The sequence below is a fragment of the Schistocerca gregaria genome, chromosome 9 (assembly GCF_023897955.1).
Source record: "Schistocerca gregaria isolate iqSchGreg1 chromosome 9, iqSchGreg1.2, whole genome shotgun sequence".
Classification (NCBI taxonomy): domain Eukaryota; kingdom Metazoa; phylum Arthropoda; class Insecta; order Orthoptera; family Acrididae; genus Schistocerca; species Schistocerca gregaria.
In genome coordinates this window covers 135,303,090-135,331,068 of record NC_064928.1, presented here as the reverse complement: position 1 = coordinate 135,331,068, position 27,979 = coordinate 135,303,090, and the positions used below count along the sequence as shown (strand labels likewise).

The following is a 27,979-nucleotide window of genomic DNA, read 5'->3' as shown; positions in this document are numbered from 1 at the left end:
GAGCCTATTGAACAATTTTTTGGCGCTGCAGAGGGTCAAAGCTATATACGCTGGTGCCTGTGCATATACAATTAAACAGCAAAGAAGCTGGTATGGACATGCGTATTGAAATACAGAGAGATGTAAACAGTCAGAATACGGCGCTGCGGTAGGCAACGCCTATATAAGATAACAAGTGTCTGGCGCAGTAGTTAGATAGGTTACTGCTGCTACATCTACATCCATACTCCGCAAGCCACCTGACGGTGTGTGGTGGAGAGTACTTTCAGTACACCTATCGGTTGTCCCTTCTATTCCAGGATTGTCGGTATGCTTCTGTGTGGGCTCTAATCTCTCTGATTTTATCCTCATGGTCTCTTCGCGAGATATACGTAGGAGGGAGCAATATACTGCTTGACTCTTCGGTGAAGGTATGTTCTCGAAACTTTAACAAAAGCCCGTACCGAACTACTGAGCGTCTCTCCTGCAGAGTGTTCCACTAGAGTTTATCTATCATCTCCTTAACGCTTTCGCGATTACGAAATGATCCTGTAACGAAGCGCGCTGCTCTCCGTTGGATCTTCTCTATCTCTTCTATCAACCCTGTCTGGTACGGATCCCACACTGCTGAGCAGTATTCAGGCAGTGGGCGAACAAGTGTACAGCAACCTACTTCCTTTGTTTTCGGATTGCATTCTTCCAATGAATCTCAGCCTGGTATCTGCTTTTGACGATCAACTTCATATGATTATTCCATTTTAAATCACTCCTAATGCGTACTCCCAGATAATTTATGGAGTTAACTGCTTCCAGTTGCTGATCTGCTATATTGTAGCTAAATGATAAAGGCAGGTTTTCAAGATTTAAGTGAGTTTGAACGTGGCGTTATAGTCGGTGCACGAGCGATGCGACACAGCATCTCCGAGGTAACGATGAAGTGGGGATTTTCCCGTACGACTATTTCACGAGTGTACCGTGAATATCAGGAATGCGGTGGGACATCAGATATCCGACATTGCTGCTGCCAGAAACAGATCCTACAAGAACGGGACCAGCGCCGACTGAAGAGAATCGTTCAAAGTGACAGAATTGTAACCCTTCCGCAAATTGCTGGGCCATCAACAACGAAAAATCACTGACACGGGCTTTCGGAGCCGAAAGCCAGCTCGTGTACCCTTGATGACTGCACGGCATAACGTTAAGTCTCGCGTGGCCCAGTCAACACCAACTGTTATGGAAGGGAAACATGTTGCCTGGCCGAGCGAGTCCCGTTTCAATTCTATATAACCTAGCGGATGGACGTGTATGGATATGGAGACCACCTCTTCAATCCATGGACCCTGCGTCAGTAGGGGGCTGTTCAACCAAGTTGATGCTCTGTAAACGTGTGCGGCGTGTGCAGTTGGAATGTTAGGGAACCCCTGATACGTTTAGATACGACTCTGACACAAGCATCCTGTCTGATCACCTGGATCCATTCATGTCCATTATACATTCCGAAGGACTCTGGCGATTCCGGCAGGACAATGCGGCACCCCACACGTTTAGTATTGCTCGAGTGAGACTCCTGGAACACCGTTGTGAGTTTAAACACGTCCGCATCCCACCAAACTCCACATACACGAAAATTAATGAGCATATGTGGAGTGCCTTGTGACGTGCTGTTCAGAAGTGATTTCCACCCTTCGTACTCTAACCGATTTATGGACAGCCCTGCAGGTTTCATGGCGTCAGTTGCCTCCAGCACTACTTCAGGCATTAGTCAAGTCCGCGCCACGTCATGTTGCTGTACTTGGCCGTGCTCGCGGGGACGCTACACAATATTAGGAAGGTGTTCCAGTTTCTTTGGTTCTTCAGTGTATACGCATACAGCGTGATTACATGATGATGTTTCAAACTTTCAAGGATGGGTAAATGTATCAATTTGACGTAAGGGTCCCTGGTTTGGAAACGAACGAGTCGAAAGTTACAAGCGAGAATTATTGTGATATCTCTGACAGAGAAATGCATATATGAGTACTGTTGTTGCTAAGAATATAGAGACGCTTGGACAAAGGCAAGTAAAAAGGTCTAGTAAACATCAGTTGTAAAATGCATACCTTAAGAGATCCGAGCACTTGTTCATCTTCTCTACTGTGAAACATATCTCCTCTATTGAACAAGTGCTCATAGCTACTAGGGTATGCATTTCAGAGTCCATGTTTACTAGGCATTGTTTCTAGTTTTGGTGCTCGGAAAGTTACCTGCCGTACAATCCTAGCAATAACAGAACTGGTACATTTATTCTACTGTCAGAGGCATCAGAACGGTTTTCGGCTATACAGGGTGTTACAAAAAAAGGTACTGCCAAACTATTAGGAAACATTCCTCGCACACAAAGAAAGAAAATATGTTACGTGGACATGAGTCTGGAAACGGTTACTCTCCATGTTAAAGCTCATTTTATTACTTCTCTTCAAATCACATTAATCATGGAGTGGAACCACACAGCACCAGCGTGACTTCAAACACTTTGTTACAGGAAATGTTCAAAATGTACTCCGTTAGCGAGGTTACACGCATCCACCCTCCGTCGCATGGAATACCTGAAGCGCTGATGCAGCCCTGGGGAAGGGCGTATTGTATCACAGCCGTCCACAATACGAGCACGAAGTCTCTCTACATTTGGTACCAGGGTTGTGTAGACACGAGCTTTCTAATGCCCCCATAAATGAAAGTCAAGAGGGTTAAGGTCAGGAAAGCGTGGAGGCCATGGAATTGGTCCGCCTCTACCAATCCATCGGTCACCGAGTCTGTTGTTGAGAACCGTACGAACACTTCGACTGAAATGTGCAGGAGCTCCATCGTGCATGAACCACATGTTGTGTCGTACTTGTAAAGGCACATGTTCTAGCAGCACAGGTAGAGTATCCCATATGAGATCATGATAACGTGCTTCATTGAGCGTAGGTGGAAGAACATGGGGCCCAATAAAATGGGCTCTAACATGGAAATTAAGCGTTTCCTGACACATGTCCACATAACATCTTTTCTTTATTTGTGTGTGAGGAATGTTTCCTGAAAGTTTGGCCGTACCTTTTTGTAAAGGAACCTTTACCTCAGATCGATACATTTATCCTTCGCTATGATCCCTGAAACTTCGTATCTTAGTAATGGAATCACGCTCTGCAGCGTCATTTGATGGCGTTTCTGGACGTGGGTTGCCATGTAAAACTTGATACAAGATGTCCCCTCTACTACAACGTCCAGTAGTGTGTAACACGAATTGCGAAACACTCTGTATACGGCAGTCCAGATTTCGTACCATTCCTGTAAAAGATCGTATGCTCGTTGATAAGCGCGGGCACTCCTCTCAGTGGAGTGAGTAGACTAGTGCTACTGTCATGTGAAACATCAAAGTAGCAATCGATTATTTGACGTGAAGTCTTACCGCAACGAGCTGCTCGGTCTAACGAGAACCACACACCGCTGTGTCCTCAAGTCCAGCGCTCGGTGCAGTCAGCAGAATGCAGAGGGGGGAAAGAAGAAACAGAGGATCGAGGGTTAGTTTGACGAGCAAGCAGCACCGATGCCTGCATTGGGAATTCGCCGCTTCCCAGCCGCTGCTGCGTCGTTTAGAACTTTTCCTACTCCCGTCCGTCCACCCTCTCCTCCCCTACCCCCCTACCAGTCTCAACATCCCGCAGGAATTCCGCATATTTACACCCCCTGTCGGTGAGTTTCCTTCCCCATTTTCCACCGCCCACCCACACTCAAGTACAGTGTTCAAAAGAAAGCAGCTGCCTGAGTGTGCACATACCGGTGATTTACGCGTCCCTTTAACACAGTTTCACGTTTCAGAGAGAGAAAATTTTTATGGCCCAATGCGACACGTTTCATATCTTGCGAGTGTTTCTCCGCTTCGCCCCGACTGCAGGGGTTACTGTCCTTACCTCTCTCCACGCTTTTCTTTGTCCCCCCCCCCCCCCCGCCTCTCTCTCTCTCTCTCTCGATCGTTTCCATATATTGGCTATTATTTTCGTTTATGAAATAGGCAGCATGTTTACGATTCTTTTTCGAGAAATGACTGGGTGATGGGTGATGTCCTTAGGTTAGTTAGGTTTAAGTAGTTCTTAGTTCTAGGGGACTGATGACCATAGATGTTAAGTCCCATAGTGCTCAGAACCATTTTGAGCGGTGTAGATTAATGTACATGTATATTATACAGCGTGAACCAGAACTCCACTGACAAACTTTCAGAGGTGGTAATACTCCTATAAACCAAGCCAAGAAAGTAAACATATGCCCTAAAAAGCACACCGTAAGAACTATGAGCTTGTTTATCTTAGACACTGTGAAACACATCGCATCTACTGTAAGTTCTTTGGTTTCCATTTTTAAACATTGGTTTTAATATGTATACCTTAACCGCTATAACTACTTGTTCAGTAGAACTGATATGTTTCAGAGCGGCAAAGATGAAGTGCATATGAATAAGTGGCTCTTACGCTGTGTACTTTAGGGTCCATACTTATCCAACATTTTTTTATGGTTTTGGTCCACTCTACCACCTCTCAAAATATGTAATTTTTACTGAAAGCTTGTTCATTTACATGTCTCACAGTATCGAAGATGAAGAAGTCTTCATAGCTCATGCATTTTGGAGCCCATATGTACTAGGCAATTCTTTGACCCGACAGGTTAGCCGAGAGTGACACTGCCTAAATTTGCCGGCACGGTAGCTCAGCGTGTTCGGCCAGAGGGCTGGCTGCCTTCTGTAATAAAAAAATAAAAAATAAAAAAAACTGAGTGAATGGATCAATAACGAACTTAAACGGGCGTCAGGCGACGTCCGCCACGAACAATTGAAACGAACAATAGCGAACAAAATGAGATTACAAAAAAAAAAAATAGAGTGCTAATACCCTGCTTCCTGGACGCGGGTAGGCGCGCCAGCCCCGGTTCGAATCCGCCCGGCAGATTCACTATGTGGGCCGGTGAGCTGGTCAGCCTGGGTGTGATTTTTAGACGGTTTTTCACATTCCACTAGGTGAATACCGGGCTAGTCCCCACATCCCACCTCAGTTACACGACTCGCAGACATTTGGAACACGTTCACACTCTCTCATGGTTTACACTAGGTGCAAGCAGCTGGGGTGCACTGATTCCGTCCTGGGGGGGGGGGGGGGGGGAGGGGGAGATATCAGATGGCAACAGGAAATGCATCTAGCCACACCCCTTTCCATTAACCATGCCAAATTCGAACCTGACCACACTGTCCCTACGAAAATTACGGGACAAAGGCGCATGCGAAAGAAGAATAATTTACTACGCAATTCCTTCTGGTTTTGGTCCATGCTACCACCTCTGAAAGATTGCTGGTGGAGTTCAGATTGACAAAGCAAGGGTGTAGTTATACAGAATTTCAAGTTCAGGGGTATGCTTCTAAGTTGCGTTAAACTTTTGAAAATTATATTAAAAATGTAAGAAAGAAATTAATACGCACGTAGGCAATCAGAGCATATATCACCCGCTGGTAGCGCAGTTAGTCGAAACTGTGTTGATAAAGGAAGAACCGCCTAAGAGTATACATTGGAAAAAAACCAAGTGTATAAACAAAAGGATCAAAAACGGGCGTAAATGTATGAAGCTAAGCATAAAGGGCAGGAAGGGATACATATAAATAAAGTAACGGAAAATACCTCGACATAGTCAGAGACGCTTGGCGAAGTGCCGTTTAGATCCACACAAACACCGAATGATCCAGATACCAGCTGACTAAACGATCTGACCAAAAAGGCGGAAGAATCAGCAATTATCAACTGCATGAGGATGCAGAAGACAATAGAAACCGCTGCATTAAAAACACATAACGTGTATCTACTGAACGTGTGTTCTGTAATTGAGAAAGTGTCATGATGATCTCTCCATTGGGAGAAGAGTCAGTAAAAGATTGAAGTCAGTAAAAGATTGAATAATCAACGAAAGGGCAACGTTTTTACGAATTGGGGCGTGTAATGTAAGAAGTTTGATCGCATTAGCGAAGTTAGAAAATCTGAAAAGTGAAATCCAGACACTCAATGTACATATAGTAGGGGCCAGTGAAGTAAAATGGAAAAAAGACAAGGATTATTGGTCGGATGAGTATAGGGTAAAATCAACAGCAGCAGAAAATGGCATAATGGGTGTAGAAATGGTTACGAATAGAAAGGTAGGTCAGAGAATGTGTTACTGTGAACAGTTCAGTGCTAGGGTTATTCTTACTGCGAACAGTTCAGTGATAGGGTTGTTCTTATTAGAATCGACTCCAAACCAAGATCGACAGCGTTAGTTCAGGTATATATGTAGACGTCGCAAGCTGAAGATGAAGAGACAGAGAAAGTAAGTGAGGATATTGAAAGGGTAATACAGAACCTGAAGGGAGATGAAAATCGAATACTAATTGAGGACTGAAATGCAGTTGCACGGCAAAGAGCAGAATGAAAGGTTACACGAGAATATGGGCTTAGGACAAGCAATGGAAGAGGAGAAAGACTAATTAAGGTTACTGGAAAATATGGGCTTAGGACAAGGAACGAGAGACAAGAAAGACTAATTTTCTGTAATAAATTTCTCCTAGTAATAGCGAATAGTCTGTTCAAGAACCACAAGACAAGGAGGAATACTAGGAAAAGGCTGGACGATACGGCAAGATTACATCATGGTGCGGCAGAGATTTCGAAACGACACACAGGACCCTAAGGCGTACCCAGGAGCAGGTATAGACTCAGATCGCAATGTAGTAATGATGAGAAGTAGGCTCAGGTTTAAAAGATTAGTCAGGAAGGATCAATACGCAAAGAAGTGGGACACGGAAGTACTAACGAATGACGAGATACGCCTGAAGTTCTCTGAGGCTACAGATACAGCAAAAAGGAATAGCTCAGTAGGCAGTACAGTTGAAGAGGAACGGACATCTCCAAAAAGGGCAATCACAGAATTAGGAACGAAATACAAAGGTACGAAGAAACCAACTGTGATGAAACCATGGGAACAGAAGAATTGCTTCAGTTAATCGACGAAAGAAGGAACTTCAAAAGCGTTCAGGGAAATTCAGGAATACAGAATTCCAAGTCTCTGAGGAATGAAATAAATAGGAAGTGCACGGAAGCTAAGACGAAATGGCTACAGCAAAAATGTGAGGACATCGAAAAAGAAATGATTGTCGGAAGGACTGATACAACATACAGGAAAGTCAAAACAATCTTGACTGAAACTAAAAGCAAGAGTGGTACAATGAGAGTGCAACGGGAATTCCACTGTTAAATGCAGAGGAGAGAGCGGGTAGTTGGAAAGATTACGTTTAAGGACTCCACGAGGGGAAAGATTTGTCTGATGTGATAGAAGAAGGAACAGCTGTCTATTTGTAACACACAGAGGGTCCAGTATTAAAATCACAATTTAAGGGAGTTTTGGAGGACTTAAGAGCAAATAAAGCTGAAGGGATAGATAACATTCCATCAGAATTTCTAAAAATCATGGAGGGAAGTGGAAGCCAAACAGCTGTTCGTGATGGTGTGTAGAATGTATCAGTCTGGCGACATACCATCAGACTTTCGGAAAACTATCATGCACTCAGTTCTGAAGAAGTGCGATAACTATCGCGCAATGTGCTTAACAGCTCATGCATCCAAATTATTTACAGGAATGATATACATAAGAATGGAAAAGACTAAATGACGATCAGTTTGGCTTTAGGAAAAGTAAAGCCCCGGGAGGGGCAATTCTGACGTTGCGGTTGATAATTGAAGCAAGACACAACCAGAGGATTGGTCTACCCGAAAAAAGCATTCGACAATGTAAAAAGGTGCAACGTGATCGAAATTTTGAGAAAAATAGGGTTAAGCTGTTGGGAGAGGTGGGTAATATGCAATATGTACAATACCCTAGAGGGAATAATAGGAATGGACGACCAAGAACGAAATGCTTGGATTAAACTGTGTGTAAGAAAGGGATGTAGTTTTCGCCCTACTGTTCAATCTGTACGTCGAAGAAGCAATTATGGAAATAAAAGAAAAATTAATGAGTGGAATTAAAATTAAAGGTGAAAAGATATCAATAATTAGATTTTCAGTGACACTGATAGCCTGACTGAAAGTGAAGAAGAATAAAATGACCAGTTGTATCGAATGATCAGTCTGATGAGTGCAGAATATGGATTGAAAGCAAATAGAAGAGAGACGAAAGTAATAAGTAGCAGAAATGAGAACAGCAAGAAACGTAACATCAGGATTCATGGTCACGACGTACATTAAGTCAATTCTGCAACATAAGCCTTAATTTGAGGAAGAAATTTCGGAGAATGTAAATTTGGAGCACAGCATTGTATGGTAGTGAAACATGGACTGTGGGAAAACGGTAACAGAAGAGAATTGAAGCATTTGAAATTTGGTGCTACAGACGAATATTGAAAATTAGGTGGACTGATAAGGTAAGGAATAAGGAGGCTCTGCGCAGAATCGGAGACGAAAGAAATATGTGGAAAAAATAACAGGTAAAAGGGATAGGATGATAGAATATCTGTTAAGATATCAGGGAATGACTTCCACGGTACTAGAGGAATATGTAGAGGGTAAAAACCGAAGAAGACAGAGATTGGAATACATCCAGAAAATTATTTAAGGACGTGGATTGCAAGTGCTACCCTTAGATGAAGATGTTGGCGCAGGAGAGGAATTCATGGGGGGCTGCATCAAACGTGTCAGAAGGCTGATGACTAAAGAAAACGAAAATGGTCTAATGGACGCTCACATCGAAACTAGAGTGCGGTGGGAAACCATGTTACCAGTGTTAATAAGGCTGTACGACAACTGAAGTCGCTTCGCTAGTGTCGGTAAAACTCCAAGTAATCTCGGCGCAAGACTATATGAAGACGCGGCTACAGGCAAAAAGTAAAAGACATTAATTTGCACCTTAACTATAATACTTGATAGCACGTGGGACGAAAATTCAAGGGATTTTAAGATATTTTCCTCTACCATATTTGTCTGTCCCCCTTCTTCCCTCTGTGTTTGCCTTATTAGGTTTATCCCCGTTTTCCTCTTTTTTTATTTTTTTTTATTCACTTAGTTGAATTTCAGTGTATCTTCTTCGGCGGTTCTTTCTTTAGATGGTTTGTTACCATGGTTCAAACCAACCGCGCTCCAGCCGGTAATGTGTAACGCTTTGATAGTCTTACATGAGTGTTCATTTGTCTTTTTAATTTTTCGAGTAATTCTTAAAAGCTTAGCGCAGCTTAGAACCGTCCCTTTATTTTGTAATTTTGTATAATTACGTCCTTGCTTTTCCTTTTATTTTAGAAAATAAGAGGAAATGTTAACCAGACGAAACCGCGTTATTTGTAACGAAAATAAGGTTTTAACCAAGACTTTATATAATTATGGAAACCGGTTGCTGTACCAATGAAACGGAGCAGGGATGTAGTGTGCACCTGTTTCTCTGAAATACACAATGTTAACTATTTCAAGCGTTACTAACTCACGCCTTTAAGAATTCTTCATTCAGTATTACGTAATAAAAGGTAATATTTATGCAGGGCCGGGATATGTAGCTGGGGAATGAACTAGGTCAAATGAACTATTCCGGGAATCGAGCTCTTGGGAAAGGTCTTCTTCTAGTCAACTCTGTTTCTTTTACTCCTCGCTTTCCTTACACACTGGGATTTAGAATGCGAAAGCACGGATCTTCCCTACCTTGATATTGATTGCACCCCTGTTCCAGGACCTAAGTGTGAACTGTACAAACTGCGTCTGATCGGATGACCGGAACCTCTCTGTTAGTACAATTAGTTTAGTTCAGCCTTCAATTCCGACCCTTCGCTCCCTTTGCCATTAGTTCACCCCACATGTTATAACACAATTGCTGTTAGGTCTCAGAGATCCTACTGTCTTTTTTTATTCACACCATATTTACACTGTACATAAATATGTAATATAGAATAAGAATGAGTCTTTCCTCTTTGCATACCCTATGAGATAAAAGAACACAGAAGCAGATGAACGCTCTTGGTGATAATGAAAATAATTTAATCTTTTAGGGTTTCCGCTATCGCGGTTCCCGAGTAAACGCTTGGGTTGAAGTTGAAAGTTCTCAGTCCATCATAACAAAAAGATTGCATGTACGAAAAAAAGGTTCTTAGGAATATGTACATTGAGTGTCTTCCTAAAGGTCATTCATCTTCTGTAAGCATTAAATATGGCTTCCTGATTTAGTAGTTGGGTTTTTGTAAGTGCTTTTGTTTAATGGTACTTAAACATTAAAAATGAACAATGTAGTTAATTTGAACTAATTGAACTAGTTCGATGGACTAGTTCAGTAAGAAAAAACAACATTAAAAGGAATGGATCCGTTAAAACAACTACTATGACCGTCTCTAAAGCGGGATGATTCAGTTAATCTGTCGCCTCAAATATTTCCTGAACCGTTTAATACATTGTAATTCCGTTTTCATCCAGATGAATAGTTAAAACAGTCCCTCTTCCTTCATTACCTGCGTTTCTGTCACGTTTCCCTTTCTCTCCACGACCCAGACCTTGTCTCACGTTCGTTGCTCTGAATATCCTTAATTTAAACGTTGCTGTCTTTAATCTCTCTTTGTTGGTCTCCTTTTCGTGAACTATTTGCTTCTAGTATACCTACTGCTGCTTTTCGATGTTCATACTGAGGTGACAAGAGTCATGGGGTAGTGGTATCCATCGACACATTATGGTAGTATCGCATACACAAGGTGTAAAACGGCAGTGCATTGGGGCAACTGTCATTAGTACTTACATGATACGCGTGAAAAGGTTTCGTCCGCAGCTCGTGGTCGTGCTGTAGCTTTCTCGCCTCCCGCGCACGGGTTCTCGTGTTCGATTCCCGGCGGGGACAGGGATTTTCTCTGCCTCATGATGGGTGTTGTGTGTTGTCCATAGGTTAGTTATGTTTAAGTAGGGACTGATGACCACAGCAGTTGAGTCCCATAGTGCTCGGAGCCATTTGAACCATTTGAAAAGGTTTCAAACGTGATTATGGCCAGACGGGGGAAATAAACAGTCTATGAACACTGAATGGTGGAACTAGACTCATCGGACTTTCGTTTCGGATATCGTGAGGGGATTTAATATTCCACCATCCACAGTGACAAAGAGTGTGCCGAAAATACCAAATTTTAGGCATTTCCTCTCACCACGGACAACGCAGTGCTAGATGGTCTTCACTTAGCGACCGAAAGCAGCGGCTTTTTCTTAGTGTTTGTTGTCCTGACAAACAAGAAGCACTGCGTGAAATTATGGCAGGAATCAATGTGGGATGTACAACGAGCGTATCCGTTAGGACAGTGCGACGAAATTTGGCGTTAATGGGCTATGGTCGCAGACGACCGACGCGAGGGCCTCTACTAACAGCAGGACGTCACTGATAGCGATTCTTCTGTGCTCGTGACTATGTCGGTTGAATCCTAGGCGCCTGGAAAATTGTGGCCTGATCAGATGAGTCCCGTTTTCAGTTGGTAACCGTTGACGGAAATGTTCGTCTGTGGCGCAGAACCGTACAGCGAAGTTGTCAACAAGGCACTGTGTAAGCTGGTTGTTGCTTTATAGTGGTGTGGGCTGTGTTTACATGCAAGAGACTGCGTCCTCTGGCCCATCTGAACCGATCATTGACGACAAGTTATGTTCGTCTGCTAGGAACCTATCTGCAGCCATTCAGGGACTTCATTGTCATGTTACTGAGGCACAATTGTTCACCACTGGTTTGTGGCACAATTGGAGTGAATGTGAAACATCCCCTGTAAAAAATTGTACACGACTGTGCTTAAACTGACACACAATATTTTTAGCGCAACGCAATCTGACTTTCAATAATCCCTACAAAAGAATGGCCCTGACTAACATTAACCTATACCTTTCACAAATCACTTACCTCACAAAAAATCTGCGTTACTCGAACTACTGCAATACAGCGATCACCACTACTGCCAGCTAAATAAAAGATTCTAACTACGGAAGGCACTAACTACTGATAGGTATAGTTAGCAAATGAAAGATTTTAATAGAGAACAAACAGTGTATTTACCTTAATAGTCAAAATATATATGATAGTTCATGACATCCAGTCTTACAAATTACAAAACTCCGCCATCTCTGTCCCCACGTCCACCACTGCTGGCGGCTCACCTCCAACTGCGCAACGCTACGCGCTGTTGGCATCCAGCTGCCGCTGCCCAACACCACAATGGCAGACAACAATGCAAACCAGCGACAGACTGCACACGGCACAGCCAGTGATTTTTAAACAGAGCGCTACGAGGCGGCGGCGTTACCAATAAAAAAACCTAAACAGCCTACTTACAAATGATTCGGCCACACAGATCGCCCTTTGAACGATTATGGGACACATTGGAGAGGTCAGTTCGTAGACAAAATCGTGCGCCAGCAACGCTTTCGCAATTATGTGGGGCTGTGGAGGTAGCAAGGCTCAGTATTTCTGCAGGGACTTACAGCGACGTCTTGAGTCGATGCCACGTCGAGTTGATGCCCTACGCCGCCAGGAGGAGGTCCGACGCGATATTAGGAGGCATACGATGACTTTTGAACCTCAGTGTAGCTCAGTAAGAAAATGGACTTGCTCCGTTAAAAGAGCAGCTTTGCATATCCCTAAGACAAGGTGTTTCAGCTAATCTGTTGCCTAAGATATTTCCTGAACCGTTAAGATATTGTAATTATGTTTTCACTCAGATAAATTGTGGAAAAAACCACCTTTCTTCATTATTTTCATTTCTATCACGTTCTTTTCTCTCCATCAGACAATCCATCTCTCACTTTCGTTGCTGTGAATGTCCTTAATTTCGAATGGTTCTATCGCACACTAATACAAGCCATTGTACAACAGCTTTGCCAGCCGGAGTGGCCGAGCGGCTCTAGGCGCTACAGTGTGGAACCACGCGACCGCTACGGTCGCAGGTTCGAATCCTGACTCTGGCATGTATGTGTGTGATGTCGTTAGGTTAGTTAAGTTTAAGTAGTTTTATGTTCTAGGGAACTGATGACCTCAGAAGTTAAGTCCCGTAGTACTCAGAGCCATTTGAACCACAACACCTTTGTCGTTTAGAGATCGTAGTCCAATATAACTTTGTGATCAAAAGTATCCGGACACCCCGAAAAACTTACGTTTTTCATATTAGGTGCATTGTACTGCCACCTACTGCCAGGTGCTCCATATCAGCGACCTCAGTAGTCATTAGATATTGTGGGAAAGCAGAATGGGACGATTCGCGGGACACAGGGAACAGGGAACGTGGTCAGATGATTGGTGGTCGCTTGTGCCACACGTCTGCACACGAGATTTCCACACTCTTAAACATCCCTGGGTCCACTGTTTCCGATGTGATAGAGACGTGGAAACGTGAAGGGACACGCATAGCACAAAAGCGGAAAAGTCGACCTCGTCTGTTGACTGACAGAGACCGCCGACAGCTGAATAGGGTCGTAATGTGTAAGAGGCAGACATCTGTCCAGATCATCACACGGGAATTCCAAACTGCATCAGGATCCACTGCAAGTACTATGACAGTTAGGCGAAAGGTGAGAAAACTTGGATTTCATGGTCGAGTGACTGCTCATAAGCCTCACATCATGCTGATAAATGAGAAACAACGCCTCGCTTAGTGTGCGGAGCGTAAACAGTGGACGACTGAACAGCGAAAAAATGTTCTGTGCAGTGACGAATCGCAGTACGCAATGTGTCGATCCTATGGCAGGGTCTGAGTATAGCGAACGTCATCTGACAGCGTGTGTAGCGCCAACAGTAAAATTCGGAGACAATGGTGTTATGGTGTAGTCGTGTTTTTCATGCAGGGAGCTTGCTCTCTTTGTTGTTTTGCGTGATACTATCACAGCACAGACCTATCTACATCTACATCTACATCTACATGACTACTCTGCAATTCACATTTAAGTGCTTGGCAGAGGGTTCATCGAACCACAATCATACTATCTCTCTACTATTCCACTCCCGAACAGCGAGCGGGAAAAACGAACACCTAAACCTTTCTGTTCGAGCTCTGATTTCTCTTATTTTAAATGATGATCATTCCTACCTATGTAGGTTGGGCTCAACAAAATATTTTCGCATTCGGAAGAGAAAATTGGTGACTGAAATTTCGTAAAAAGGTCTCGCCGCGACGAAAAACGTGTATGCTGTAATGACTTCCATCCCAACTCGTGTATCATATCTGCCACACTCTCTCCCCTATAACGCGATAATACAAAACGAGCTGCCCTTTTTTGCACCCTTTCGATGTCCTCCGTCAATCCCACCTGGTAAGGATCCCACACCGCGCAGCAATATTCTAACAGAGGACGAACGAGTGTAGTGTAAGCTGTCTCTTTAGTGGACTTGTTGCATCTTCTAAGTGTCCTGCCAATGAAACGCAACCTTTGGCTCGCCTTCCCGACAATATTATCTATGTGGTCCTTCCAACTGAAGTTGTTTGTAATTTTAACACCCAGGTACTTAGTTGAATTGACAGCCTTGAGAATTGTACTATTTATCGAGTAATCGAATTCCAACGGATTTCTTTTGGAACTCATGTGGATCACCTCACACTTTTCGTTATTTAGCGTCAACTGCCACCTGACACACCATACAGCAATCTTTTCTAAATCGCTTTGCAGCTGATACTGGTCTTCGGATGACCTTACTAGACGGTAAATTACATCATCATCTACGAATAGTCTAAGAGAACTGCTCAGATTGTCACCCAGGTCATTTATATAGATCAGGAACAGTAGAGGTCCCAGGACGCTTCCCTGGGGAACACCTGATATCACTTCAGTTTTACTCGATGATTTGCCGTCTATTACTACGAATTGCGATCTTCCCGACAGGAAATCACGAATCCAGTCGCACAACTGAGACAATACCCCATAGCTCCGCAGCTTGATTAGAAGTCGCTTGTGAGGAACGGTGTCAAAAGCTTTCCGGAAATCTAGAAATACGGAATCAACTTGAGATCCCCTGTCGATAGCGGCCATTACTTCGTGCGAATAAAGAGCTAGCTGCGTTGCACAAGAGCGATGTTTTCTGAAGCCATGCTGATTACGTGTCAATAGATCGTTCCCTTCGAGGTGATTCATAATGTTTGAATACAGTATATGCTCCAAAACCCTACTGCAAACCGACGTCAATGATATCGGTCTGTAGTTAAATGGATTACTCCTACTACCCTTCTTGAACACTGGTGCGACCTGCGCAATTTTCCAATCTGTAGGTACAGATCTATCGGTGAGCGAGCGGTTGTATATGAGTGCTAAGTAGGGAGCTATAGTATCAGCGTAATCTGAAAGGAACCTAATCGGTATACAATCTGGACCTGAAGACTTGCCCGTATCAAGCGATTTGAGTTGCTTCGCAACCCCTAAGGTATCTACTTCTAAGAAACTCATGCTAGCACGGCTAGTGACGGAGTGGTTTTACCATAATAATATCCGTGTAATGGACTGGCCTGCACAGAGTCCTGACGTGAATCTTATAAAACACCTCTGGGTTATTTCGAAAGGCCGACTTCGTGCCAGGGCTCACCGACCGACATCGATACCTCTCCTCAGTGCAACGCTCCGTGAAGAAAGGGCTGCCATTCCCCATGAAACCTTCCAGCTCCTGATTTAACGTATGCTTGCGACTATGGGAGCTGTCATCAAGGCTAAGGGTGCGCCAACACCATATTGAATTCCACCGTTACCGATGGAGGACGCCAGGAACTTGTAAGTCATTTTCAGCCAAGTGTCCGGATATTTTTCAGCACATAGTGTACATGGATCGTTTGGTTCGATGCAACAGAGGTCCTGATAACGCCAATATTGCCAGAATCAGTACAACGATAAATAAAAGAAATGATAATTAAATCGACACCCTAGCTGCAAACACGCGTTAATATACATCATTGGGGACATGTTGAACATGTGTGCCCCTACCAGGATTTTAACCCGGGATTTCCTGCTTACATGACAGACGCTCTATCCATGTGGCCACCGAGGGCACAGAGGATAGTGCGCCTGCAGGGACTTATCCCTTGACGCTCTCCGAGACACCTACATTCCCAACATGTCCACACCAATACATTCGTAGTGTGCCTAATATATGTTTGCCCATCACATTACTCGTGGCAGATTAATCTACCAACTGCACTATCGTCTGTGCCTTCGGTGGCTCAGATAGCTAGAGCTTCTGCCATGTAAGCAAGAGATCCCAGGTTCGAGTCCCAGTCGGGACAGACATTGTCAACATGTTCTCAATGATGAATACCAAAGCTTGTTTGCAGCTAGGGTGTCGATTCAATTATCATTTCATTCTAGAGAAGTTGCACGGTCATTCAATGGTATCTGTTCTTTCGGAAACAGATACAACACAACTGGCCATTAAAATTGCTAGGCCACGAAAATGACGTGCTACAGAAGCGAAAATTAATCGACTGGAAGAAAATGCTGTGATATGCATGTGATTAGCTTTTCATAGCATTCACACAAAATTCGCGCCGATGGTGACACTTACAACGTGCTGACATGAAGAAAGTTTCCGATTTGCAATACACAAACAGCAGTTGACAAGCGTTGCCTGTTGCAGCGTTGTTGTGATGCCTCGTGTAAGGAGGAGAAATTCGTACCATCACATTTCCGACTTTGATAAATGTCGGATTGTAGCCTATCGCGATTGCGGTTTATCGTATCGCGACATTGCTACTTGCGTTGGTCGAGATCCAATGACCGTTAACAGAATATGGAATCGGTGGGTTCAGGAGGGTAATAGGAACGCCGTGCTGGATCCCAATGGCCTCGTATTACTAGCTGTAGAGATGACAGGCATCTTATCCGCGTGGCTGTAACGATCGTGCCGCCACGTCTCGATCCCTGAGTCAACAGATTGCGACGTTTGCAAGACAACAACCATCTGCACGAACAGTTCAACAACGTTTCCAGGAGCATCAGCTGGAAACCATGGCTGCGGTTACCCTTGAAGCTGAATCACAGACAGGAGCGCCTGCGATGGTGTACTCAACGGCGAACCTGGATGCACGAATGGCAAAACATCATATTTTCGGATGAATCCAGGTTCTGTTTACAGCTTCACGATGGTCGCATCTGTGTTTGGCGACATGCCGGTGAACTCACATTGGAAGCGTGTATTCGTCACCGCCATACTGACGTATCACCCTGCATGATGGTATGGGGTGCCATTGGTTGAACGTCTCGGCACTTTGAGCAGTGGTCATTACATTTCAGGTGTGGTACGACCCGTGGCTCTACCCTTCATTCGACCTCTGTGAAACTGTACATTTCAGCAGGATAATGCACGACCACATGTTGCAGGTCCTGTACGGGCCTTTCTGGATACAGGAAATGTTCGACTGCTGCCCTGGCCAGCACATTCTCCATATCTCTCACCAATTGAAAATGTCTCTTCAATGGTGGCCAAGCAACTGGCTCGTCACAATAGGCCAGTCGCTACTCCTGATGAACTGTGGTATCGTGTTGAAGCTGCATGGGCAGCTGTACCTGTACACGCCATCCAAGCTCTGTTTCACTAAATGTCCAGGCGTATCAAGGTCGTTATTACGGCCAGAGGTGATTGTTCTGGGTACTGATTTCTCAGGATTTATGCACCCAAATTGCGTGAAAATGTAAATACATGTCAGTTCTAGTATAATATATTTCCCCTATGTGTACCCGTTTATTATCTGTATTTCTTCTTGGTGTAGCAAATTTAATGGCCAGTAGTGTAGATAAAGGAGTGATGTGTACTGTGCGATTTGTGACGTCAGTGTTGTGACGCGCGCGTTTGTTGCCGCAGAGCCGTCGCCGCTGTACGACAACAACCACTACCACGAGGAATGCCTGCGCTGCAACTCGTGCGGCCTCAACCTGACGGGCCCCAACCAGAAGCGCGCGCGCCGCTTCAAGAACCAGATCCTGTGCGACCTGCACTTCGCCGACGTCGCCCTCATGGAGTGCTCCGACTTCATGCAGCAGCTCCGCTCCTTCAAGCCGCAGTCGCTGGGCTGCGCCGTCGCCCGCCGCAAGAGCTCCACCACGCTCATCTTCCCGCTGCCGCCGCAGGCCTGCTCTGGTGAGTACCGTAACACCTCCATCTGCCCGCTGCCCCGGTAAGTACAGCAAGAGCTCCACCACGCTCATATTTCCACTACCGCTGTAGGCCTGCTCTGGTGAGTACCGTAACAGCACCGTCTGCCCGCTGCCGTGGTGAGTACCGTAATAGCATCCTCTGCACAAATACAGACTGGTGAGCACAGCATCTGCTCCTTTATTATACACTACATGACAAACATCCGCTGTCAACACTGGTACGAATATCAACGGTGGGCCTGGGTATTTGATAAAAAGCCCTATCTGCTAAACACGAAAGAGCTCCACTATGTTCTTCTTTCCACTATCATTGCAAGTCTCCTCTAGGAAATATTGTAAGAACTCCATATTCCAGCAGCCGTGGCAAGCTTGATGTGGTAAGTATTGTTTCATCTTGATGTTTTTCCCATTGCCATTGCATGGCTGTTTTGGGAAGAGCTCCACGTGGGGGTGTTCGGATACCCAGATTCTCACATTGTTTATCACAGAAACATGAAAATTTGTCTCGTCACTGAAACAAACTCGCTTGAGGTATGCTTCTTCCACCGAAAGACGTTCCAGTACGTTGAATGCAAAACTCTGTCCGCTTTGGCTTTTCATTTGGCTCAAGTGTCTGTAACCGTTGCACTTTGTAAGTGTACAACCCTAAGTGCTTGTGGAGGACCTTATGCACAGTTGAACGTGTAGTTGGAACTATCTGACAGCAGTGCGGATGGATTTTGTAGGTGAACGAGTGAAGACGTTTGAAACGCGATCGATGTTTTCCTCGGATGTTCTTGGTCGCCCGCTCCTCCCTTTATCCAGTACTGTTCCTGTAGCATGCACGAATTGACGGGCGCGATGAGGCATTTCCTTCAGAGTTGGTTCTGAAGTTTCGTTGAGTCTGAACATCCGATATTCTCTCAATAAACCAGGACACACATTGTGCCTGCTCTTGAGCAGCTGCGATTTTATATTCAGTTCCTTCCATCAATAGAGTATCTGAAACACAAAATTTTAATATAAATGAAGAGTAAAACTGAAGTGATATCAGGAGTTCCCCAAGGAAGCGTACTGGGACCTCTGCTGTTCCTGATCTATATGAATGACTTGGGTGACAATATGAGCAATTCTCTTAGGTTGTTCGCAGATGATGCTGTAATTTACCGTCGAGTAAGGTCATCCGAAGACCAGTATCAGTTGCAAAGCGATTTAGAAAAGATTGCTGTATGGTGTGGCAGGTGGCAGTTGACGCTAAATAAGTAAAAGTATGAGGTGATACACATGAGTTCCAAAAGAAATCAGTTAGAATTCGATTACTCGATAAATAGTACAAATCTCAAAGCTGTCAATTCAACTAAGTTGGAAAGACCACATAGATAATATTGTGGGGAAGGTGAGCCATAGGTTGAGTTTCATTGGCAGGACACTTACAAGATGCAACAAGTCAACTAAAGAGACAGCTTACACTACACTCGTTCGTCCTCTGTTAGAATATTGCTGCGCGTAATGGGGTCCTTACCCGGTGGGATTGACTGAGGAAATCGAAAGCGTGCGAAAAAGGGCAGTTCGTTTTGTATTATCACGTAATATGGGAGAGAGTGTAGCAGATATGATACGCGAGTTGTGATGGAAGTCATTAAACCAAAGACGTTTTTCGTCGCGGCGAGATCTATTTACGAAATTTCAGTCACCAACTTTCTCTTAAAACAAGGGTAATGGAATGTAGCCGAATTAAGTCGGGTGAGGCTGAGGGAATTAGATTAGGATATGAGACACTGAAAGTAGTAAAGGAGTTTTGCTATTTGGGGAGGAAAATAACTGATGATGCACGGAGTAGAGAGGTTATCAAATGTAGACTTGCAATGGCAAGGAAAGAGTTTCTGATGAAGAGAAATTTGTTAACATCGAGTATAGATTTAAGTGTCAAGAAATCGTTTCTGAAAGTATTTGTATGGAACGTAGCCATGTATGGAAGTGAAACATGGACGATAACTAGTTTAGATAAGAAGAGATTAGAAGCTTTCGAAATGTGGTGCTACAGAAGAATACTGGAGATTAGATGGGTAGATCATATAAGTAATGAGGAGGTATTGATAAGGATTGGGGAGAAGAGAAGTATGTGGCACAACTTGACTAGAAGAAGGGATCGGTTGGTAGGACATGTTCTGAGGTATCAAGGGATCACTAATTTAGTACTGGAGGGCAGCGTGGAGGGTAAAAATCGTAGAGGGAGACCAAGAGATGAAAACAATAAGCAGATTCAGAAGGATGTAGGTTGCAGCAAGAACTGGGAGATGAAGAAGCTTGCACAGGATAGAGTAGCATGGAGAGCTGCATCAAACCAGTCTCAGGACTGAAGACCACAACAGCAGTAACAACATTGTCTTCCGAATACGAAAATATTTTGTTGAGCCCAACCTACATAGGTAGGAACGATCATCGAAATAAAATAAAAGAAATCAGAGTTCGAACAGAAAGGTTTAGGTGTTCGTTTTTCCCGCGCTCTGCTCGGGAGTGGAAGGGTAGAGAGACAGTATGATTGTGGTTCGATGAACCCTCTGCCAAGTACTTAAATGTGAATTGCAGAGTAATCATGTAGATGTAGATTTAGACTTTACTAAACAGTGATTACAATAAAAGAATTTTGTTAAAATATTTCGGCAACTGCCGTTGTAATAAAATTTTGAAGTTGTGAAGGAACTACAGCCATCCGTATATGTGCATACCGCTGTACCACGAATTTCGTCACCTCAGTCAATTCGTGACTGGAAACCCCGCTCTCGCGTCCACCATTCGCCTACCTCGCCAGCCGCCCCGCCTTCTCCACGCCGCGGGAACTGGCTCTGGAGCGCACTGGCCCGGTGTTTGCGCGCGTGTGAAGTGATTAGGCGCCGGGTGGCGTGTCGGCGTGTGACGCGTAATCGGTTGCGCAGCCCGGCCACCGACAGAGGAACCCTGCCGGGCGGCGGCTTAGCGCGTCACGTTAAATATGACGGGGCGCTGGTGTGGGGGCTCCAAGCCTGTGCAATTACTGGCACCCAGCCCAGGCAGCCAACAGCTCTGGTACGGCCGGTATTACACTATCAAATTTCTTTGTCAAAGATATGATCAAATGTTCCTTCAAATATATTTGACGAAGATCTTTGACGTAGCGATAGAGGGCGTATTACACTGTCATCATATTTTTCGTCAAAGTTCAAGATGGCTGACAACAACATCCTGTTATTAACCGCAGCTGTTGCATGCGCAGAATTGCACTGTGTGCATATGCGGAAGAAAAGCGGGGAAGAAAAGGAAACAAACCTGGGTGAAGCCGTGGGTTTTACGACGACACGATAAAAGCATTCAACAAAACTTGTTACGTGAGCTTATAGTGGAGGACTGTAAGGTGTTAGGCAAATCCAACACCTTCCATGAAAACCCTGACATGATAAGCACATCCAGTAGTATGTCACATAGCGCCGAATAAATCGTGACATTAAATTAACCAAAGTAATACGAGTAACGAGTGAGCAAATTGAATACCACAGACTAACACAAGAATGCCTAAAAACATGTCATACCTTCCCACCGTGAGACAGACGCAGTTCCGAGGGGAGAAACGAGAAGCTGAGAGCAGAACCGTGTTAAGCTAGAAAGCCCTACGATAAGGGACGGACACCCACGTCGCCAGCTAACCACCAGGACCACCCCCAGCCCATGTTAGAAGCTAGAGCCCTACAGAAGAACAGTATAGACATTATGATAATATTAAAAGGGCCACATCAGCCACAAGTTTTAGCATGAGACTTTTTCGCGTCTCTGTTACGTTGTAAACGTTATAAACATTGCCCCACCACGAAAAGTAACTGCCAGGACCACCCCCCAGCCCGTGTTAAAAGATAGAACCCTCCAGAAGAACAGTATAGATCTTACGATAACACTAAAAGGGCCTCACCAGCTGCAAGTTTTAGCGTGATACTGTTACGTTGCAAACGTTAAAAACATTGCCGCACCACGAAAAGTATAACGTTTCTCATTGGATAGACAGAATTTTTGCAGGCGGAGCTTAAGATTAACATTGAGACCCTGATTGGCCAGATGGAAACACAGCCAGATAGTTTTTTTTTTAACGAACTTCGGTAAATTGCAGTAAGGAGAAGTTAGGGGGCGTGGACGCCCCCTGACACTGCCTAATCAGTGACAAGATAATGTCCGCACGCGATGCCGTGTAACAGCGCGTAAAGCTTCACTCAGAACTGCAGAAGTCTCATATCTTACACCCCTGTTTTGCGTAATACCAGTATCGATCGTCAATTAAAGCTCATGGTATTCACATTTGCTACGTAAGTTAAAATATGAACTGCGATGATTTTTTTTCTGTTATATAATTATTGAGAAGCCACATCAGCCACTTTATTTTACGACAAGTTAGAAGAGTAACTAAAGTTAGTTGAGGGTCACTGTAGACCATTTTGATAGTTTTCTCTTTTGTGAAACTTAATTTAAACCTAGATTATAGATGTACGTTTCAACATTTTATTTCGGTTGTTCCAATGTGATACTTGTACCTCTTTGAACTTATCATTTCTGAGAATGCTTGCTGTTACAGCGTGATCACCTGTAAATACCACATTAATGCAATAAATGCTCAAAATGATGTCCGTCAACCTCAGTGCATTCGACAGTACGTGTAGCGACATTCCTCTCAACAGACAGTAGTTCGCCTTCCGTAATGTTCCCACGTGCATTGACAATGCGCTGACGCATGTTGTCAGGCGTAGTCGGTGGATCACGATAGCAAATATCCTTCAACGTTCCCCCCAGAAAGAAGTCTGGAGACGTCAGCTCCGTTGAACGTACGGGACATGGTATGGTGTTTCGGCGACCAATCCACCTGTTATGAAATATGCTGTTAATTACCGCTTCAACCGCACACGAGCTATGTGCCAGACATCCATCATGTTGGAAGTACATCGCCATTCTGTCATGCAGTGAAACATCTTGTAATAACATCGGTAGAACATCACGTAGGAAATAAGCATACATTGCACCATTTAGACTGCCATAGATAAAATGAATTTTCCGTTGTCCAATAGTGCATATTATGCCGGTTTACGTTACCGCTGTTGGTGAATGACGCTTCGTCGCTAAATAGAACGCGTGCAGAAATCTGCCATCGTCCCGTAGTATCTCTTGTACCCAGCGGCAGAACTGTACATGGCGTTCAAAGTCCTCGCCATGCAATTCCGGGTGCATAGAAATATGGTACGGGTGTAATCGACGTTGATGTAGCATTGTCAACACCGACAGTTTTGAGATTCCCGATTCTCGCACAATTTGTCTGCTACTGATGCGCGGATTAGCCGCGATAGCAGCTAAAACACCTACTTGGGCATCATCATTTGTTGCAGGTCGTGGTTGACGTTTCACATGTGGCTGAACACTTCTTGTTTCCTTAACTAACGTTACTATCCGGAGAAATGCCCGCCAGTTGGGTGATGTCGTCCAGGATACCGAGGAGTATACATAGCACGCGCCTGTTGGGCATTTTGATCACAATAGAAATACATCATCATGATATTGACTTTTTCCGCTATTGGTAAACGGTCCACTTTATTACGAAGCAAGTACCGTCCGCACTGCCGAATGTTTCGTGATACCACGTACTTACACCTTTGTGACTCTTACAGCGCCATCTATCACAAAGCGAAAAATATGGCCCTGCTAAAACATTCATATTCTTTACGTACTACATGAAGATGTAATAAAAAAATGGAGCTCCGTATTTTAAAAACTCATTTGATAACCGTTTGACCTATGGCAGCGCCATCTAGCGGGCCAGCCATTGTGCCATCTGGTTTCCCCCTTCAAGCTAGACGAGTTTCGTGCTTTGCTGGGTTTTTTTTGTTTCATTCTTATTTCGTGAGATATTTGACCCAGTCACTATCAATGGGTCACCCTGTATAAGAAGGTTAAAGGAACAAACCTTCAAAATTGTATACCGATGCTAACTTCTGTTTGCTGTAGAATCCTTAAACAGATTCTCAGCTGAATATAACCGACTGCAAATCGCTGTGAGCACTATGGGACTTAACGTCTGAGGTCTTCAGACCCCTCGAACTTAAAACTACGTAAACCTAAGTAACCTAAGGACATCATACACATCCATGCCCGAGGCAGGATTCGAACCTGCGTCCGCAGCAGTCGCGCTTCCCGTCTTCGGGCCTGTTGTGGTTGGCAGCAGAACCAACCCGTATAACTAGAGGAGGTCGAAATGCACGCGTTTCAGCTCACGAAGGCTGGCGTGAGGTCTGAAACATGACAAGGGAATTGGAATTGAGAAAAACGGACGTAGCTGGTGGAATACTTTAATCCATTAATGACGAACGTCGCTCTTGACATTACATGATTCACAGTATCAATAGTACGGATACTGGCGCCTTGCTAGGTCGTAGCAAATAAGGTAGCTGAAGGCTATGCTAACTATCGTCTTGGCAAATAAGAGCGTAGAAGTCAATGAACCATCGATATCAAAGTCGGCTGTACAACTGGGCGAGTGTTAGGAAGTCTCTCTAGATCTGCCGTGTGGCGGCGCTCGGTCTGCAATCATTGATAGTGGCGACACGTGGGTCCGACGTATACTAACGGACCGCGGCCGGCTTAAAGGCTACCACCTAGCACCTGTGGTGTCTGGCGGTGACACCACAGCGCCTAGAACCAAATGGATCAAATGACTCTGAGCACTATGGGACTCAAGTGCTATGGTCATCAGTCCCCTAGAACTCAGAACTACTTAAACCTAACTAACCTAAGGACAACACACACATCCATGCCCGAGGCGGGATTCGAACCTGCGACCGTAGCAGCGCCTAGAACCGCTCGGCCACTAATAAACTTGCTTGAGACTCAGAAGCACATGTCAAAGAAACAGCATCTTTTTAGAAAGTATCGTTCGTATGAAATTCAGCTTACCGTTTCTCACATGCTATGCTGGAAACAACAGGCAGATTTCATATTCCTAGATTTCCGGAAAGCATTTGACACGGTGCTCTATTACACTCTTTTGAGGAAGGTACGAGCGAGCGGAATAAGTTAACAGATCTGTGAATGGCTCGAAAACATCTGAAGTTATAGAATCCAGTACGTTGCCCTCGACGGCAAGTGTTCATCACGCACAAAGGTGTCGTCAGGAGTGCCCCAGGGAGGTGTGACAGGACCTCTGTTTCTCTCTGTATACATAAATGATGTGCCGGACAGGGTGCACAGCAATCTGATGAAGCTATGGTCTAAAGTAAGATGTCGAAGTTGAGTGACTGTAGGAGTATACAAGATGACTTACACAAAATTTCCAGTGGGTGTGATGACCAACAGCTAGCCCTAAATGTGGAAAAATGTAAGTTAATGCGGATGAGTAGGAAAAGAAACCCATAGTATTCCGATACTGTAATACTAATATCTAAGTCGTTAAAATATCCAGCCATATCGTTGCAAAGCGATATGAGGTGGAACGAGCATGTGAGAACTGCGGTAGGGAAGGCAAATTGTCGAGTTTGGTTTACTGGGAGAATTTTAGGAAATATATAGGACGCTCGTGAGACTTATTCTTGAGTACCTACAGGGTGTTTCAAAAGTGACCGGTATATTTGAAACGGCAATACAAACTAAACGAGCAGCGATAGAAATACAACGTTTGTTGCAATATGCTTGGGACAACAGTACATTTTCGGGCAGACAAACTTTCGAAATTACAGTAGTTACAATTGTGAACAACAGATGGCGCTGCGGTCTGGGAAACACTATAGTACGATATTTTCCATGTATCCACGATGCGTAGCAATAATATGGCGTAGTCTCTGAATGAAATTACCCGAAACCTTTGACAACATGTCTGGCGGAATGGCTTCACATGCAGATGAGATGTACTGCTTCAGCTGTTCAATTGTTTCTGGATTCTGGCGCTACACCTGGTCTTTCAAGTGTCCCCACAGAAAGAAGTCAGAGGAGTTCATGTCTGGCGAATAAAGAGGCCAATCCACGCCGCCTCCTGTATGTTTCGGATAGACCAAAGCAATCACACGATCATCGAAATATTCATTCAGGAAATTAAAGACGTCGGCCGTGCGATGTGGCCGGGCACCATCTTGCATAAACCACGAAGTGTTCGCAGTGTCGTCTAAGGTAGTTTGTACCGCCACAAATTCACGAAGAATGTCCAGATAGCGCGATGCAGTAACCGTTTCGGATCTGAAGAATGGGCCAATGATTCCTTTGGAAGACATGGCGGCCCAGACCAGTACTTTTTGAGGATGCAGGGACGATGGGACTGCAACATGGGGCTTTTCAGTTTCTCATATGCGCCAGTTCTGTTTATTGACGAAGCCGTCCAGGTAAAAATAAGCTTCGTCAGTAAACCAAATGCTGCTTACATGTATGTCGCTGTCATCAATCCTGTGCACTATATCGTTAGCGAATGTCTCTCGTGCAGCAATGGTAGCGGCGCTGAGGGGTTGCCGCGTTTGAATTTTGTATGGATAGAGGTGTAAACTCTGGCGCATGAGACGATACGTGGACGTTGGCGTCATTTGGACCGCAGCTGCAACACGGCGAACGGAAACCCGAAGCCGCTGTTGGATCACCTGCTGCACTAGCTGCACGTTGCCCTCTGTGGTTGCCGTACGCGGTCGCCCTACCTTTCCAGCACGTTCATCCGTCACATTCCCAGTCCGTTGAAATTTTTCAAACAGATCCTTTATTGTATCGCTTTTCGGTCCTTTGGTTACATTAAACCTCTGTTGAAAACTTCGTCTTGTTGCAACAACACTGTGTTCTAGGCTGTGGAATTCCAACACCAGAAAAATCCTCTGTTCTAAGGAATAAACCATGTTGTCCACAGCACACTTGTACGTTGTGAACAGCACACGCTTACAGCAGAAAGACGACGTACAGAATGGCGCACCCACAGACTGCTTTGTCTTCTATATCTTTCACATCACTTGCAGCGCCATCTGTTGTTGAAAATTGTAGCTACTGTAATTTCGAAAGTTTGTCCGCCTGAAAATGTACTGTTGTCCCAAGCGTATTGCAACAAACGGTGTATTTCTATCGCTGCTCGTTTAGTTTTTATTGCCGTTTCAAATATACCGGTCATTTTTGAAACACCCTGTATGTATGTATGTATGTATGTATGAGTGAGTGAGGGAAAAAACTGTTTCAGATGCTTTCATATATGTGGCACTGTTGAACACGTGTTAATCGATTATACAATAACACAAGGTTCGTCCTCAAAGTGAAGAACTATTGTGTACATCACCACCGCAAACGAGCCAGTTAGATTCTTCCTCCGTCTGACTATGTGCCGAGTTTCGTTTCTGAGCGGCGACGCTTTTTTTTCTGTAACTTTTAGAAATAGCGGCCACTCACAACTGCGCCAGATGTGAAGTGCGTAGTGTCACTCATAATCCGAATGCGCAAAATGTTAGCGAATAAAAAATTTTTATGTTAATAGTGCAACGAACGAGTCTTCAGTGACGAAGGTGGTTTTGATTCATGGTGGTGTACCTCCTCACGCACAACGTGATTAGCGGTTCAAAGTGAAAAATGTTTGGAGAACATCCTCACAGCTCAGACTTGGTACCAAGTGATTTTCCCTTATTCCCGCAACTAAAGAAATTATTGAGGAGGAAACAATTTGCAAACGATGAAGACCTCAAACAAGCAGTGATATCGTGGCTCAAATCATAGGCGGTAGTGGAGTAAAACACGGGAACTGAAAAAGTGGGGTCTTGTTACAGTAGGTACCTTGTCAGCTATGGCGATTACGTTGAAAAACAGAATAAGCTACTATAATTTTGTAAATAAACTTTTCTGTTGAAATATTTTTTCTTTATTTTTAGTTATGC

General features: G+C 44.3%; 1 protein-coding gene across 1 annotated transcript in view; it reads left to right on the top strand.

The window, feature by feature from the left end:
* Positions 1–27,979, top strand: part of LOC126291467 (uncharacterized) — a 2,161,958-nt gene that overhangs the window by 504,230 nt on the left and 1,629,749 nt on the right. Inside the window, exon 13 of the mRNA XM_049984978.1 lies at positions 17,824–18,099. Within this exon, the coding sequence (XP_049840935.1) occupies positions 17,824–18,099 (276 nt within the window). The remainder of the gene's footprint in view (positions 1–17,823; positions 18,100–27,979) is intronic.